Below are 17925 nucleotides of genomic sequence, written 5' to 3'. Positions count from 1 at the left end.
CCCCCCGGTTTGGAGGTCCTTCCACTGCTTCACAGTCATCAGAAAGCGGGGGGAGGGGAGGGGAATGTCTGCTGGGAACTCTATTATTCCCTATGGAGACTTATTCCCATAGGAAATAACGGAGAATTGATCTGCGGGTATCTGGGGCTCTGGGGGGTGGGGCTGCGTTTTGAGGTAGAAACACCAAATTTTCAGTATCGCATCCAGCGTCTCTTTCCAAAATACTCCCCAAGTTTCATAAAGATTGGACTAGGGGGTTCAGTTCTATGAGCCCCAAAACAAGGTGCCCCTATCCTTCATTATTTCATATGGAAGGAAGACATTTAAAAAGGTCCCTTTAGATGTGATGGCCAGAACCCCTTTGGAGTCCAATTACGCTTGACACACTTTTTCACCTGGCTCCACCCCCAAAGTCCCCAGATATTTCTTGAATTGGACTTGGCAACCCAGTTGGAAAGTGCATTATTTAGTGTGTGTGCTCGCAGCCTTCCTCAGTACATCCAACTCCATATGGACTCAGCCTCGGCCCCTTTCCAGTATAGGTCATGTGATTAGTCTCAGGGTTTCTCCGGAACCGTGGCACAAAGTGTTAAAGCTGCAGTACTGCAGCCCTAAGCTCCGCTCAGGACCTGAGTTCGGTCCTCGGTGGAAGCTGGGTTTTCAGATAGCCGGCTCCAGGTTGACTCAGCCTTCCATCCTTCCGAGGTCCATAAAATGTGTACCCAGCTTGCTGGGGGAGAAAGTGTAAACGACTGGGGAAGGCAATAGCAAACCACCCAGTAAAAAATCTGCCGTGAAAACGTTGTGAAAGCAACGTCACCCCAGAGTCGGAAACGACTGGTGCTTGCGCAAGGGACCTTAGCTTTCCTTTCCTTTCTCCGGGCACCTCCTGAGGCTGGGGTGTTTATTTCCCGATTTAATCATCCTCACTTTGCCGCTTTCGTAAGGGAGCGCCCTCGCGTGGCTGCTTGGTGAAGGCAACGAGGCGCGCAGCAGGCGCTGCAGTTTCGTTTACTTTTCTCTGTTCAACTATCATTTTAGCAGCGTCTGTTAAAACATTGTAATCTTAAAGGCATAGGTAGTCCCCTGTGCAAGCACCAGTCGCTTTCGACTCTGGGGTGACGTTGATTTCACAACGTTTTCATGGCAGACTTTTTACGGGGTGGTTTGCCATTGCCTTCCCCAGTAGTCTACACTCCCCCCCCCCCCAGCAGCTGGGTACTCATTTTACCGGCCTCGGAAGGATGGAAGGCTGAGTCAGCCTGGAGCCAGCTACCTGAACCAGCTTTCGCTGGGATCGAACTCAGGTCGTGAGCAGAGGGCTCCGACTGCAGTACTGCAGCTTTACCACTCTGCACCACGGGGCTCTTAGGTAGTTTTAGGTAAAAAAGGAAGTCCTAGGTAGTCCTAAAAAGCAATTTCTTCTTTGGTTAGAGAGAGATCGTAGAATAAGGTCAGGAGTTGACATGGAAGTGGACATTTCCTCTTGGCATAGGTTACATATTTAAAAATAATAAGTATGATCACCGAGGCTTGTGTTTCTGAATGTATATTCACCCTGGAGCATTTACACCTGGTCCTATGAACTTTCTAAATGAGGATTTTATAACTCTAAGCTGTTAGCAACTGGCATAAATTTAAGATAAAACTACTGTTACAAAATAATATTAGCAATGAAATTTTAGGGAGCAAATTCTGAGCGCTTAAACTGCCTCCACATTTTGGAAGGAGCATACTTTGCCTGCTTCATGTAATTGCACAAGGATATCATTTATAGGGGCAATGAAACGACCAAGAAAAAAAAACTTAACCAGCAAAGACATCCTTGGCAAAAGCAAAGAAGCTTCGATCGTGGCAGGTATGTCGGAATTCTCCTATATGTAGAACAAAATAGGAGTCGATTGCACCTTTAAGCCCAACTTAGTTTTATTCACACCGTCAGTTTTCGTGTGCTCTTACGCTCTGAATAAAACTAAGTTGGTCTTAAAGGTGCAATCGACTCCTATTTTGTTCTACTACTTCTGACCAACACGGCTGCCTACTTGGATCTTTCTCCTATATGTGGCTTCCAGGACCTGGAAGGAAAGAAAGGAATGGGGGAAATCAACAGAGTGAAATAGCGTCTCTGTGACTGATTTGAGGTTGCTGGAAAACCTGGCTTCCAGAGCGCTATCCCGGACAGCCCATGCACTTCCTCCGGCACTAAGGATTATGCGTTCCGGGTTTTGCTTCACGAAATCTGCGCGAGTAGTAGCCGAGTTTAACAAAAGAAGAGGGTAGCCAAGAGGAAAGTGCTCTAAAAAAGGGAGGGGTAGGGATAACGGGCAGATGCGACAGAGGACCCAGATATTTGGATTCCTGAAATAAAACGAGGTAAAGTGGATTATCTACCTCTTCGTTTAGAGCAAGTTTGTGTCTTGAATTGGAAACAATGTTCTGGAAAGTCCGTTAACCGAGTGAAACCTTTTTCTTCGGCATACCCAGATGGTCTGGTGCTTTGGAAACACCTTTCTTGTTCTAAATGTATCTTGAAGTATTTTGGCTCTAGGGACCAAATTCAGGTAGGCCACAGGGCAGTAATATGCTGTCAAGCGCGCTTATTTCTGTAACATAATTGTTTCTTAGACAAAGAGCAGGTCACCAGCTCTCTACTGCTCCCCCCTTATGTACAACCATTGGGCGAGTAATAAATCCATCTGGTCCAAGGATGTTTATGCTACAGCCAGGCTGGTACCAAGTTGTCTTTCCCACAGGTTCACACAGACAACTCTTATCTTCTGCTAGAGAAGTGTGAGAAAGGGAGATGTTTTTAATAGCCTAAATTCCTTAGTAATAAAAGAGTGTTTAGTAACCTTTGAACCCATGACTCAAGTATGCATCTGTAATGTAACCTTTGAAGATACCTTATTTAGCAACTGTGTAACCCTATATACATCATTACTCCCAAGGCTTGCGTCCTTAGTACAGCTTCTGAATTTCTAACAATAAAACAGCTTTGATTTAAAACAAAAGACTGCTTAGTGAGAAATATTGGCGCTTGACATATGCTTAACGTGGAGATCAATGGTTCCAAATGTAACAAAACAAATTTGTGCATCTGGAATAAAGTGTACATCCCAAGGGCAGAATCAGAAAAAAACTAGTGGTTTTGGTGGTTGAATAAGATATTCTAGAAATTGTGCTTTTCTTTTCCTGGCAGAAGTTCAATGGTTGAAATTCAACAGTTGTTTTCTCCATTTCTCAGCCTGTGATATATTAGTAGGGGGGGGGGAATGGAGGTCAATAGGCAACTTTGACTGTTATAGCGCAGAATAGCCAGGTGCTGTCAAGAAGAAAGGACTTGCACCATCAGTGCCTGGAAAGCCTCCTCAACTTTATTAGTTACAGGAGCTGGGGAAGGACAGGTACATGTGGAGACAGGAGAGGGGATGGTTGGGTTGGGATGAAGAAAGAGAAGGCCTGCAAAGGGTTTGTGCGTGATCTAAGCTTGCCATTTAAAAACAAAATAAAAGCAAGCTCATCTCTTGGGCTTATAGCCACAGCTCCACACATTCCTTGTGGCACACTGCTTTGCTGGTGGTTGTGCACAGCTTATAACCTCCATCAGTTTCTTGGGACTTTGAATCCCAAGTCATTTCAGCGGCAAAATCATTCCGAATGAGTTGCACCCTCTAGCGCTTTATTTCAACCGACATTTGTTGCAATCCTTACAGAATTATGGGTGTGTCTGTTATTATGTACTAGGACACTGGAACAGTTCTGTCAGCATGGATGGCAGGAAAAGAATCAACATAACCAGGAATAGAAACTCTAACCAGAAAGGCTGAATGTATTTATATGCGTAATATTACCTTTGTGAATACGATGATATCTTAAGGACAAGAAACCATGGAGGATTACGATACTTCATAGTTCTTGGGTTCTGTTCTATGTCTGCAGAAATATTAGTTGAACCATTTTCTATTTCAGATTGGGATTCTGATCTTCAGCATCTTTGCAGTGACTGGAATCAGCAGCAAGGAGAAAGATGAAGCCCAACAAGTCTTTTGGTCTAAGAAATGTCCAGAGAACTACCATCTAACCCTCCATTTTCTATATTGGTGCAAACATGGCTTTATATGACTGCAAAGGTCAGGTCAAAGTCCCATTTCTCCATGAATAGGGGCAGGTGATTGCATTTGTTTACTTCATTTATAGCACTTTACATTGTTCTTGTCTCCTCCCATTCTGTTCTTAAAAACCCCTGTGAGGTTGGTTAGGCTGAGAGCATTTGTCTGGCCCAAGGTCACCCAGGAAGTTTCCATGGCAGAGTGAGGATTGGAATTTGGGTCTCCCAGATTCTTATCTAACAGTCTACACCTTGCTAATCTGTTGGTTGCTGCAAGTTGATGTTGCTAAATATGGAAGCCTCTCCTTTGCTCCTGTAATACCTAATGGGTGGCCTAGCTCTGGATACTTTAATAAATATTCCTGAGAGTAGGCTGGATCTTAGTGGTGTAAGGGTTTAGCCCAGAATCACTGACTGTAGTGGTAGATCTGATGCTGCAGAAAGGGTTATCTTTCAAAAGACTTGGGTGGCCTGTATTTAGTTGAATTACGCAATCTATGCCAAATTGGAAGTTCAGTGCATTTCTCTCTCTCTGTCTCTCTCTCTCTGCAGGGGCACATCATTACTATGAAGCTGAATGAGCGCAGTGTGGCCCATTATGCCACGTGTGACTCTCCAGCAGACCACACTGGCTTCCTATGTAAGCGTGTGGAGCGCCACCATCACACCACCTCCTACCAGCGTCGCTGGTTCGTCCTCAAGGGCAACTTGCTGTTCTATTTTGAAGAGCGGGAGAGTCGTGAACCCCTAGGCCTCATTGTGTTGGAGGGCTGCACTGTGGAGCTATGCGAGGCTGCAGAGGAGTTTGCCTTTGCCATCCGCTTTGATGGGGCTGGTGCTAAGGCCTATGTGCTGGTTGCTGACTGCCAAATGGCTATGGAAGCTTGGGTGAAGGCACTTTCACGGGCCAGCTTTGATTACATGAGGCTAGTGGTTAAGGAGCTAGAGAAACAACTGGAGGAGACCCGGAAGAGCTTGGTTGTCAGCCATAAATTTCCAAAGAAGTCATCTTCTGGCTGGAAGAGATATCTCTCCAACCCCACCATGGTACCTGTCCAGGAGCATCCTGTCATCATGGAGAATGGTTATGCTACATGGGGTGATAGTTATTCTCTTGTTGAAGGAGTTTCTTTTGACCATGATGGGGGATATTTAAAACCCCCACCCCTACCTCCTCGTCGAAGACTGGCAGGCAGTAACATAAGTGGAGTGCCGACTGCTGGCCTCGCTTCCACTGTACAGGAAAGCCCTGTATCTCCAGAGACAGCCTGCTTCTCCAAGTTGCATGATTGGTATGGCCAGGAGATTGCTGATGTGAGGAGGGAATGGTTGGAAAGCCAGAAAAAAGTGGAAATTTGAACAGAGTGGTTGTTTGTCAAGGGGCAAAGAACGATACATGTCAAGCACATTCAGTGACCTTGCTGCACTTTCTGGATTGATCTCTTAGCCAAGAGAATCACCAAAGATTACCTATATTGCTTTCTGGAAGCCCATGACTGATTGCAAGTCTGTCTCTTACCATTTATTCCACCCTTCCTCAGCAAAGCTCATAGAGGCATATGATATATGATTCTTCTCTCCTCCTTTTTCTTGGAGCAGCCATGCAAAGCAGATTGCAGAGTGTCTGGCCCAAAAGCATCCAGGGAGCAGCTGAGTGGGGATTTCAGACTGGGTCTCCCCAATCCTAATGCTGTGACACTCTTACTACCACACAACAGAGGGTTTATGTGTGTATATGCTGGGATACTTACTACCAGATCTTTGCATTCTCAGAGGCCGAAGAAATGGCCTTGCTGTCCCCAAATCTTATACTCAACATGTACCTCAAGAACCATAACAGTCTTTCATAATTTTGTCTAGAATTGGTTCAAAGTGGGGTGCCCAAGACAAGAGGCAGGCAATAGCAAACCACCTCTGAATGTCTCTTGCCTTCAAAACCCTACAGGGTCACCATTAAGTTGGCTGTGACTTGACGGCACTTTCTGCCACCAATGTGGAGTCAATTTTAAAACTGATTTTTTTTTAAAAGTGTCTGCAGTGGAAGAACTTACAGAAACTTGCACAAATTATAAGTCTTTGCAGGATTGTGTGAGAAAAGGCATTGCCATCTCAGCTGTTAATCAGTTTTCTTCTGGTGGCTAATAGCCCTAATTTGAGGATTAACAGCTCACATAAATTGCACTGGGCTTTTGACCTGTATTGTTGAATATATTTTATATGGACAGGCCAGAAAACAAGTCAACTGGTCAGTGAGAAAGTTGTTCATATGGGACTTGAAAAATTTCTCTTCATAATTGTAGGTTCTTAATGCCCCAATTCCCACTTCATATCTGATTTTGCAGAAAGCTATTACTCCCATTTAAATATGTATATTTCAGCACTCACAGTATTTCTGCTCTATAAGAGTAATACAAATTAAAAACATGGAAGCTATATGCCTTTCCTACTCACTAGAATAAATGCTTAGTAATTTTATATAGCACATATTAAATATTCAAAGCATTTATACAGTTACACAATAGTAATCAGGTATCTCTCATAAACCTATATCTGACCTAGGTCCAGGGTAGCTGAAGGACTGCCTTTACCTGTATGAGCCTGCCTGCCAACAAAGGTCATCCAAAGCTCTGCTCTGTGTATCCTCAGTCTGAGTTGTGGTAGGCAAAAACCAGAGACAGGGTCTTTTCTGTTGTAGCACCAACACTGGGAAGTCCATCCAAGGCTGAATTTACAGTTCTTTGGGTGCTAGGGTAAGTTTTTTTAAAAAATGCTAGTAACTAGGGCTTTTTTTGAACAGGAATGCACAGGAATGCAGTTCTGGCTGGCTTGGCATCAGGGTGTGTGGCCTAATATGCAAATGAGTTCCTGCCCTGTGTGGGACAATGGTGACATCAGGGGTATGGCCTAATATTCAGATGAGTTCCTGCTGGGCTTTTTCTATAACCACCACCCCCCGCTAGTAACTAGTTTCCCCTTTATCTGCTTTTAGTCGAGTTTCTCCTTTGTTCCCTGATTTTAACTAAGCAAGTTTTTATCTGCTTTATTTTTAGCATGTTTTATGGTTGTGATTACTATTTTAAATTTTATTATTGTAAACCACCTTGGATACTCTTGGATCACAGTGCAGGATAGAAAAAGTTTGAAATAAATAAACTTCACATAGCCATATCATGAGGGAAGAAACTAGATCACACTCCTTAACTTAAACTTCTGAAAATGGCACACAAGAGGCTTTTTAAGTTCAAAAATAATATTTTATTCAACACAGAGGGGGAAAAGTCAGGTGAAACCAGGGGTAAAATGTCTGCCGTAAATCAATAATGAACTCTGAGGTAACAGTAATTTCCCATCCACATGTTTCCAGCAGATGAGAGTTTAAAGCTTTTCACAGTCTAACAAGCTTAGAGACTAGAGACTTTGATTTTGGTGTTTCCTAAACACTCCAGTTCATTTCCTTGAGTTTAAACTGACTCCTCAGATTTCTGAAGGCAGGAAAAGTGTGCAGATTCCTTCTCTGAACACTCCAGTTCATTTTTTTGAGTTTAACTGACTCTTCAGGTTTCAGAAGGCAGGGAACACACCAGGAAGCACTCCAAACTTTGAGCTATCTCCTTTATCAACTGGGCAGGAAATCACTTAACTAGAAGATCTATCCCTTTTTCTGGCCACATGGGGGTCTTCGCGGATCCTCTTTGCCAACCTTCTCAGTCCTCAGTCAGTGTTAAATGTTTCTAAGTGCTAACTCTCCTCAGTCAGAACGAAACTGTTCAAGTTCTTAGAATGAAACTGAGTTCTCTTCAGCAGTCATTTCCCAAGTCTTTCTGCTCTACTGATGCTAACCAATCAAATCCCTTTGAGCAGCCTGTCACTCAAGGCTCTCTGTGAGGTATTAACTCACAAAGCCTCACTCCAAAGTTGGATTTAAAATTAAGGTTGCTTTTCTCATGGATCTTGTTCCATGCCTCCTTTGCTACAGTAATTTTCTTTTAGCCTGCCACTTGACATCACTGTGCTGTTACCCACCTTCTCGGTCTTTCCTTGGCTCTGCTGTGTTATAATCTGTCCTTAAAGATGGAACTCAAGAGTGGGCTTTGAGAGCATGTAGATATGAAGTTATATATTTCCACACCTCACTGCCAACATCTGATTCTGTTTTCCCCAGCATCCCTGGCAGACTGGTGTTAAATTGATAGTAGCTATATTGCTATAATATCCAAAAACTATAGCAATATTCGTACTACTGATTTTTTTAAAAAAGCAAAAGCTCTTGATGGGTGAAGAAATAGCAGCTGTGAAGGGCAAAACTGAAAATCCCTGAGTGAATCATCTTTGTTACTTCTAGTAAGCTCCCTATTCTCAAAAGTTCAATCACAGGTCATAACATTGATATCTCTGAACATTACAGGTGGGCTGTTTTGACATTGCAGCTGTGTACACACCTCACATTTCAAATATGCACAGCTAAGGATTCAATACTGCCATTCCACTCTCAATCTTTGAATAAAACTATCTCATAGGATGGACCAAGGCAGAGATAAAAGCAATGACTTTTAATTTTTTCTCAACCACAACCACTGAGTAATGATTTCTATGATCATGACTGAGAACTATAGCTTAGTTCGTGTTAATATGAGATGGAGGAGTTAAGTGGTGTACACAAATTCTTGCATACCATATTGCTTTCTGATCTTTTAGTTCCAGTTTTCTCTTTAAGGGACTTGCACATAAATAAACTTTAAGTGTTGAACCAACAAAGCCATTCAAGTGTAAGCCAATGCAGATGGTAATCATAAGACATCTGTTCTGTTTATTTATGTGGACAACTGCAATACCTAAATAGGGTGGAATATTGGAGAACTGGAGAAAAAAATAACCATCACAATTCTTTTATTAAATTAAAAAAAAATCAAGCTGTCATGGCAAATAAAGCTGCACTTCTGAAAGGAGTGAAATGTGAAATGAAAACTTTTATATCAGGATCCAAAGACAAATTTTCTTCCAGCTGGTCTGGAATATTCATATTAGCAGTTAATAGATTTGCAAACTATACGGAACTTAATGGAATTTAGACTCTTGCAATGTTGAAGTTGCTTTGCATGAAATGTATACAATACAGTCTTACTTTTTAAAAAAATATTTGCATGGGCAGTGTTACATACAGAACAAGGAAATATATTGTTTTTCAGTTATTAGTAATTCTGTTTAATACTGAATAAAGGTTTTTTTTTAAAGTTTGTAGCTTGTGTGAAGTAACTTTCATCGCTGCCTATTCTGTAAACCTCAGGGTTTTTTATGGACACTGAAGATGAGGAACAACCAGCTCTACTTGAGAAGCAAGGACAGGACAACCTCCCCACCAACCCACTTCAAGAAGATGGCATGTGCACTTTCCTCCAGCTGACTAAAGTTGCCGTAATTTTCCAGGTCACAAAGAGCTTTGCCCTCTGGTCCATGTAATATAACCACAGAAGAAAATAAGTTACATGGTCTTTTCTGTTTTCTATGGACCCCTTCCCAATCTGCAAGATTCAGAAATCTTTAATATTTAGACACAGGAAACTTATTTTTATTGGTATTTGATTATATATCTCAATATAAAAAACTTGCACTGAAATGAACTCTTCTTCCATCCAAATAAAATATTGGTACTGCATTCACTTGTAGAATACAAGCCAAAGCTAGTGCATACCAACTAATCATACAAAAATACATGGTTCTATACCGTAGTTGTACAGACATTCCAGTTAGAGGAGCCTTGGAGATTCTGAGAAAGTAATGCTGCCTCCTTCAGGCATGTATTTTGCATTCATTCCTATGGTGAGCTACTATCAAATTATGACAAAGCTTTCAGCCAATATGCTCTCTTCTCAAATCTGGCAATTTATAGTTCAGTCTTAAAAAACATCCTTCCAAGTACTTTGAAGTCAATTGGTTTAACTCTGGCTAGGAGGGCAGTGTTTTTTTGTTAACCACTTCTTCAACAGCCTGCACACTCCCTTGTTTTGCTGCAGGTTCACATGTGAATATTCATGTATTGTTTTCAAAGCTTTTATGGCAGACTCTGTACACACACACAACTTTCCAGGGTTTGTGCATATTTCTTTCTTTATGCCTCATTTTTCTCCCGAAGGTGGACCAAAGTGGCTTATGTAATTCTCCCTTTCTCCATTTTATTTTCACAACCCTGTAGGTGAGTGTGACTGACTCAAGATTACCTAGCAAGCTTCCATGGTAGAATGAAGATTTAAACCTCCAAACAAATATACAACGGACCATTGAATTACCGTTGTGTAATTGTTTGAAAGCTGTGAAATCCCCCAGTAGTCATTACTTTTGTCTTGATGTTCAGCTGTAATCCTGCTTTGACACTTTCTGCTTTGACCTTCACCAGTAGTTGTTTCAAGTCTTCACTATTTTCTGCCAGTAATGTGGCGTTATTTGCATATTTCAGACTTAGTATTCCTTCCACCAGTTTTCACTCCACCATTGATTAAATCAAATTCACACTGGCACTCTTATATTAGTTTATATGTCTTGCTTTATTTAAATATTTTGTATGTGTGTAGTCATGCTGTGTAATCTGAAGGACTGGCCTAACTGCCTCCATCATTTTGTCCAACCAGTTCAGCTTCTGGTGAGGGAAATACCCATGTCTACTGGGGCTTTTTCCTGGAAAAAGTGGTGCTAGAACTCTCAAGATAGAAATGAAGGAGAAACACACAAGATTTTAAGTTGATCACAGAATGCAAACGGGGAGATTGGTGGGTCATCAATTCACAGCCACCAAGACCAAGAGAGAGATCTTGGGTTCATGGTAGATAACTCACTGAAAATGTTGAGACTGTGTGGGACTGCAATAAAAAAGGCCAACACTGTGCTGGGAACTGAAAACAAATCAGCCAGTATCATAATGCCCCTGTATAAATTGATGGTGCAGCCTCGTTTGGAATACTGTGTACAATTCTGGTCACCACACCACACCACACCTGTGTACAATTCTGGTCACCATTACAGCATTGGAAAAAAAGTGCAGAAAAGGGCAACTAGAATGATAAAAAGGTTGGGACATTTTTCCTACGAAGAAAGGTTAAAACGCTTCGGGCTCTTTAGCATGGAGAAACGGTGACTAAGGGGTAAGGTTGCCAAGTCCAATTAAAGAAAAATCTGGGGACTTTGGGGGCGGAGCCAGGAGACTTTGGGGGTGGAGCTAGGAACAAGGATGTGACAAGCATAATTGAACTCCAAGGGAGTTCTGGCCATCACATTTAAAGGGACAGCACACCTTTTAAAATGCCTTTCTTCCATAGGAAATAATGAAGGATAGGGGCATCATCTTTTGGGGCTCATAGAATTGGACCCTCTGGTCCAATCGTTTTGAAACTTGGGGGGTATTTTGGGGAGAGGCACTAGATGTTATACTAAAAATTTGGTGCCTCTACCTCAAAAAATAGACCCCCCCAGAGCCCCCAATTCCCACGGATGAATTCCCTATTATTTCCTATGGGAATCGTTCTCCATAGGGAATAATAGAGTGCCCAGTAGACATTTCCCTCCCCACCCCCGCTTTCTAAAGGGGGGGAGGGCCTCCAAATCAGGGAATCCCCTGCCCCCTCCCTCTCTCTCACACACAAATACTTACCAGATCTTCTTCCGGAGAACTCTTGCTGTGAAAACGAAAGCAAAAGAAAGGGAGGGGCCGTTCTCCCAAGCCCTTCCTGCTTCCTGCCCAGCCTTAAAGGGGCATACATTTTACAAACGGCTCAGGAGCTCTATAATAACATGAAGCCTACAGGTATGTTCTCCCCCCCCCTCCACCCCCCACCCCCGCATCCTGATTTTTGAAGAGCGGGAGATGAGGCTGCGAACCCAGGGGTCTCCCGCCAGAGCGGGAGGTTTGGGAAGCCTACTAAGGGGTGACATGACAGATTTACAAGATTATGTGTGGGATAGAGAAGGTAGAGAAAGAAGTACTTTTCTCCCTTTCTCACAATACGTGGACATTCAATGAAATTGCTGAGCAGTCGGGTTAGAAGAGATAAAAGGAGGTACTTCTTCACCCAAAGGGTGATTAACACATGGAATTTACTGCCACAGGTGGCGGTGGCTGCAAGCATAGACAGCTTCAAGAGGGGACTGGATAAACATATGGAGCAGAGGTCTATCAGTGGCTATTGTTCGAACTCTCTGTCTGGGACAGTGATGCTCTGTATTCTTGGTGCTTGGGGCGGCAGGGACACAGTGAGGGCTTCTAGTGTCCTGACCCCACTGATGGACTTCCTGATGGTGCTTGGTTTTTATTCCCCCCCCCCCCCACTGTGTGACACTTAGTGTTGGACTGGATGGCCATTGACCTGATCCAACGTGGCTTCTCTTATGTTCTTATTTTTTCTATGCAATGGGACACTTTGTTTACTAAGTTTGTTTTCAGTGAGACAGGAGAGTGGCAGCTCCATGTGTTTAAACATAAAATGAAGATCTGGGCAGTAGAACTTTAAAAGGAAAACAGGAGCCCAAGAGAGAGCACAGAACCCTTCCCCTGATCAGTTTCCCTCCCACAAACCTTTTTTCTTATCCAGGATCCTGTACTAGAAGTGGGTGAGTCAGTGAGAGGATACATGGGAAGGCATGTGGAACAGTGCCCAACATCAGGTTTGGCCCTCAGCATTTCATTTTGCTACATTCTTTGGGAGAAAAGGTGGTAATAAAATGCAACAAACTTGAACAACATTTTGGGCCTCAGTGGAAGATGTTTTTGCCTTAAGGACTCATTTCTTTCTCAGATTATAAAGTCAGGCCCATAAATGAAAACAAGTCTTCCACCTATTATGGGCTGGGCTAGCTTGGACAGGGCAGCGTAGATCATGGAGTTATAAAAAACAAGGATAAATAATTCAATAGTTTGAAATAGAACAAGAAGAAAGATCCTCCGTTTGACTTTGGAAAGCCTGAAGGAGTGGGTCTGGGATGTGACATATTGGGAAGAAGACCACATGGCTTTTAAAATTGCTGGAAAACAAACAGTAGCAGGCCTGTAGCCAGGGATTTTTTGCTCAGGGCAGCAAATATTTTGCTGATGGAGCAGCCATTATGTGTCTGTACAGCAGACATGAAGTCTTTTAAAAATCTCTAGGGGAAGCAACACTGAGCATGTACTGAGTGCTTTCTGCAAAACAGTAGCTGTTATGCTTGGGCATGTACATCCTCCTTCTGGCTAAGGAGGATGACATTCTAGGCAGCTGGCTTTGTTTGCACAGCATTTGGCTTCTGAACATGTACAAAGTGCTCCTAACCTTTGCCTAGAAGGATGACTTTGTCTGCAAAGCCTTTTCTTTGTAATGGTTTTGGGGAGGCATTGAAATGTTAGTAAAAGAAATAAAGATTATGCATTGTGGGATAACTAAGTTGCTTGGAACACAACAGCCTGATAATGCAGCCAACTTTTTGTCATTCTCTGTTCCTATGCCTATAAGAGCAGCTTGGTCTGTAGACTGTAGCAGAAGACCATGCTCCATGTGAAATTCGGTGTTTAACTCTCTCTCCCCAGCTCAAGCTGCCCTGATTGGGTTTTGGCTGGTCAGCTGACAACTCCAACTCTGTCTCCAAAATGCATGTAAGGGAGCCCAGTACCTATCCCTACTTACAGCTCCATTCAATCAGCTTATCTCGGTATTTCCCCCTTATTCTAGAAAGTGATGGTTTAAAACTCCCCTCTCTCCTTGGAAACAAATTTCTGCGTCCTAGGGGTAGAAGGGGAGAGCTGCTTTCCTCCTCCCCAATATCTATAGTGTACTCTAGGAAGTGACCCTTAGGATTGGATCTACATGTTTTTGAAGGGGGGGGGGGCGCAACATTAAAAAATGGCGCCTCCTTATGGGCCATTCTATCTTATGGTCCCATAGAATATAATGGACTTCATACCCAATTTGGTGCCCCTCCCCTCCATCGGCGCCCGGGTCAAGCACCCTCCTCTGCCCTCCCTCCCTAGATCCGGCCCTGTGAGCAGTTCCCACCCTTTTTGGCACCAGGGACCGGTTTTGTCTCCCATTTAAAGACCCTCACCAATCAGCTGATCGGGCAGGGTCTTTAAATGCGTAGGCCAAGGTTGCTGCCACACCACCTCTTCCGCCTGCCCTGGATCGGTTGTATGGCCTCAAAACAAGACCGCACTGACTCTTTTGTCCGCCCGGATCCTGGGCAGGTAAAAGAGGCGGCGGGGCACCTCTGCATCGCTCCAAGACTCCCTCCCCTGCAAGGGCTGGGAGGAGAGCAGGCACTGCCCTGTGGCTCTTAGCTGCCCGAGTCTGTGAGCCGGGAAGCCGAGAGCACCATGCCTTTGTGGCCCGGTTGTTAACATACCAGGGACTGGTACCAGTCCACAGCCCGGACATGCACCACCGGGAGTAAATCAGGAAGCAAGGATTGTAGACTGCCACAGACAGTGAAGAGAACAGGAAGGGGGAGGAACTTGAATGAAACATTAGCTCCCGACGGCAGCTAAACAGGAAATTCTCCGTGCGGCGGGCAGTTCAAGGGTTTCTCATAGCTGAGTTTAGACACATGCCATATCATGGGAGTGTAGGGCTGAGGAGAAGAGCCCCGCTGGCCAATGAAAGGCCAGTCCCGCTGTCTTCTCCCTGCCGGCCCGGCCCATTAGAGGTTCCGGAATGGCGTTCTGTCAGAGGGAGAAAAAAGCACACTTCTCTCTCACTTGTCCGCATTAACCCCCACTCCCACCTTTATGCAGCTCCCGGGCTAAGCAGCAACTCAGCCGCATGCGCACTGGCCCCTTCTCGGTATCACGAGATTTGAGAAAGCACCGCCCGCTGCTTTCACAGTCCCGGGCGCGTTGCTACACTAGTCTTCGCGAGGGCAGCGGCTCCGGAAAGAAGATGGCTGGGCGTCTGTTGGCAGCGGTTGGGTCTTGGAGGAGGGCGGAACCCACCAAGATCCATGGCAGCCCTTCCGCTACCGTGGCACCATCACGCAGCATTACGGTCACCCAGTCTGGTGCCATTTTGCCGAAGCCCGTCAAAGTGAGTATCTGAGGGAAAGCCTTAAAGGAGAAGCGGGGGCGGGGGGAGAGTAAGTATTAACCAATCAGATGCGCCATTATAGTATTATTGGCTGGTTTGCCAGCCAGTAATTTACACGGTTTCGGTAGAGGGCGGGATTTGCGCTTGAGTGACAGAAAGCTGGATCGATGAATATTGTAATTCGCCCGGAGGCCCTCAGAACGCGGAAGTGCTATTTGAAAGGGTCTGGCAAAGACAAGAGAAGGAATGGAAGGGGTGGGCTCTTTGATTGCAGTGAATCTACGTTGGAAAATATGGGACTGCCTTGCTAGTATATAACTTGTATATTCATACATAAGCTCCGAAGGTCCTTCTTTCCATTTATTGCTTCCCTTTGTCTAGTAGGTTTACAGACTGTGCAGTGCAGGCTCGTTATCACTCCCTCCGACATCTTATTGTCACCACAGACCTGTGTGGTGGTGACTAACTAGAGGTTTGACTCTCTCCGGTCCCAGACCAACTGATTATTTAAAGTGTCTTCAAATATATTATATAAAAAAATTTATATACAGGCTCCTGGTCATAAAGCTCAATGCTGTACTAAGTCCTGTATTATTGCTAAAAGAATAGAAGCTAAATTTATTTCCCCACATCATTCGGTACAGTAGACTTTCTTCCTGATATAGGAGCCACTACGTCAAATTATTACAGACATTTGTTTTCTTAAGTATGCCTCTGGGATCATCCTAAATTTAGTTGTATCTTTTTCTTTTTGGTATTTTGTATATATATTGTGTGTGTGCATTTGCAGCTGGAAGTCATATTGACCTCTGGAGACTGACCCCTACTGGGGCTCTGGAAGGTATTCAGAAAGGTGGCTGAATAGAGCCAGCCCTTGTCCTCTTGACTGGGTATTTCAAGGAAGTCTCCCATCCAGGTGCTAACCACAAGTTGACCCTGCTTAGCTTCTGGGATCTGACGAGATTGGGCTTGCCTTGGCTATCCAGGTCAGGGCAAATTGAATTGTATCTTTGATGTTTAGACTTTGTTTTCCTGTTATAAATTGGCTATGTTAAAGTCATTCTTTCAAGCTTTTTTGCACAGGGAATAAACACATTGAACCATGTGAGGTCACATAATTATTTGTTACAGGAACAAGTCTTGGTAGGATGCAATTTAAATATTTCCATGAATTCTGGATTTAGTTATTCTAGCAACTACATAAGCACCGACACTGCTGATGGCTATTTAGTTTGGCAACACTTGTCTTCTGAAAGATACTAACATGTATTTATCCCTGTAGATGCCCTTTGGTCTTCTCCGAGTATTTTCCGTTGTAATTCCCTTCCTCTATGTTGGGACGCAGATCAGCAAGAGCTTTGCAGCTTTGCTTGAGGAACATGATATCTTTGTGCCAGAGGATGATGATGATGATGACTAATAGGTACGGCTGCTGATAAAGGCAGTAATTTCAGTTCCATTTTTCCTATTCTTTTTAGAAAACGGTCTGTTAAACCTATGTGCATTTTGTAGCAAAAGCCCCCCATTAAGATTTTGTTTAGCTATTCAATGGAGAACCTGTAAAGAACATCTATATGCTGCAGCTTCAGACTGAGAAGACATCCTTCTCTCCTGCCTATTAAAGCTTTATGAGTGATCCTGTGTAGGTCAAACTATGTATCCTTTGATTTGTAAAATTCAGCATGGGATAGTGGATGCAGTGTCAGATTAGGAAGTGTCTAGGAACAATAAGCAAGTGCATACATATAATATATTCTCACTGGAGTTTGCAACAGCCAATAGAAGAGGTTTTTCAGTCTGTCCAGCACCCACCCACCCCCAGCATGTTTAATTCTGCTCACTATCCCGGCTGTAATGACATCTTTCTGTTCCCCTTTGTTTTCTTCTGTATCCAGTTCTGAAGCAGAAATAAACTTGTAAGAATTTTTTAAAAAATATATGTTATCTTTGGTATCTCCCTTTTAAGTATAACAAGAACTGGAGTTGAATGATTATTAGGGCATGCCCAAGTCTGCTACAGTGATAATCTTGCAGCAAACCAACAAAAGTATGCTGCTTGCTAAATATTTGCTAAAGGCAAGTATTTCTTATGAGAATGAACTGAGGGGGGGGGGAGGAACAAATTTGTTTTTAAAATGTGTTGTGGTATGAACATCTCCCACTACTTGAATCTTATTTTTAGTGACTGTGTCTTGTTCTAGAGAGCAAAACTAGCTTTCTAGAGGGGTACTACCACAGTATAGACTAATTTTGTTTTTGTTTTGTTATAGGAGTGCAATGGAAGAAAGACATAGTTACAAGTTAATCTGATATCTTTGTTGAAGCACGATCCCTTCTTTTACTTTGTAAAGAAGACAGTTCAGAGAAACAGATGTTATTCCAGCAAATGCTGTGTGTGCATGTCAAAATGAAGTTAACATGTATATATGTTGGTTCACCTGCACTTTACATAAAAGACTGTTTGAAGTTCTGGTTCCAATGAGTACAGGGAAAATGGAAGTAATTTAGATTGCAAATAAAGCTAGACCAAGAGTTATGTCTTTTCATTGACTGTCTGAGTATTGAAATATCAGCACTTATGTTCTTAGCCAAAGCTCTTACTGAAAGGAACACAAGTGAAAGACTCAAACCACACAATCTCACTTCCAGTTCATATAAGCATGGAAAAAGATCAGTGAATGGAGCTTTATCTTCAATTTAAGAAAACTAAAATTCTGTGCTTAAATTATATAGGTTCTTCATTTAATCTGAACCAGAACTTAACTGTTTTGTTGTCTAAAATAT

At 43.2% G+C, this 17925-nt stretch overlaps 2 protein-coding genes across 2 annotated transcripts; both read left to right on the top strand.

Moving 5' to 3' along the window:
- Positions 1-2144: 2144 nt before the first annotated feature.
- Positions 2145-9342, top strand: PHETA2 (PH domain containing endocytic trafficking adaptor 2). The gene is made up of 3 exons (XM_060245346.1): positions 2145-2373; positions 3970-4168; positions 4661-9342. The coding sequence occupies exon 3, from the start codon at positions 4676-4678 to the stop codon at positions 5465-5467; it is 792 nt and encodes a 263-aa protein (XP_060101329.1). The 5' UTR covers positions 2145-2373; positions 3970-4168; positions 4661-4675; the 3' UTR covers positions 5468-9342.
- Positions 9343-14224: 4882 nt separating this feature from the next.
- Positions 14225-17673, top strand: SMDT1 (single-pass membrane protein with aspartate rich tail 1). Its single transcript, XM_060245345.1, has 4 exons — positions 14225-14306; positions 14853-15141; positions 16424-16564; positions 17412-17673. Exons 2-3 carry the CDS (start codon positions 14881-14883, stop codon positions 16559-16561), a joined length of 399 nt encoding a protein of 132 aa, XP_060101328.1. The 5' UTR covers positions 14225-14306; positions 14853-14880; the 3' UTR covers positions 16562-16564; positions 17412-17673.
- Positions 17674-17925: the final 252 nt, after the last annotated feature.

Source organism: Heteronotia binoei, chromosome 8, assembly GCF_032191835.1.
Source record: "Heteronotia binoei isolate CCM8104 ecotype False Entrance Well chromosome 8, APGP_CSIRO_Hbin_v1, whole genome shotgun sequence".
Taxonomy (NCBI): Eukaryota; Metazoa; Chordata; class Lepidosauria; order Squamata; family Gekkonidae; genus Heteronotia; species Heteronotia binoei.
This window is presented reverse-complemented; position numbering and strand designations above follow the sequence as displayed.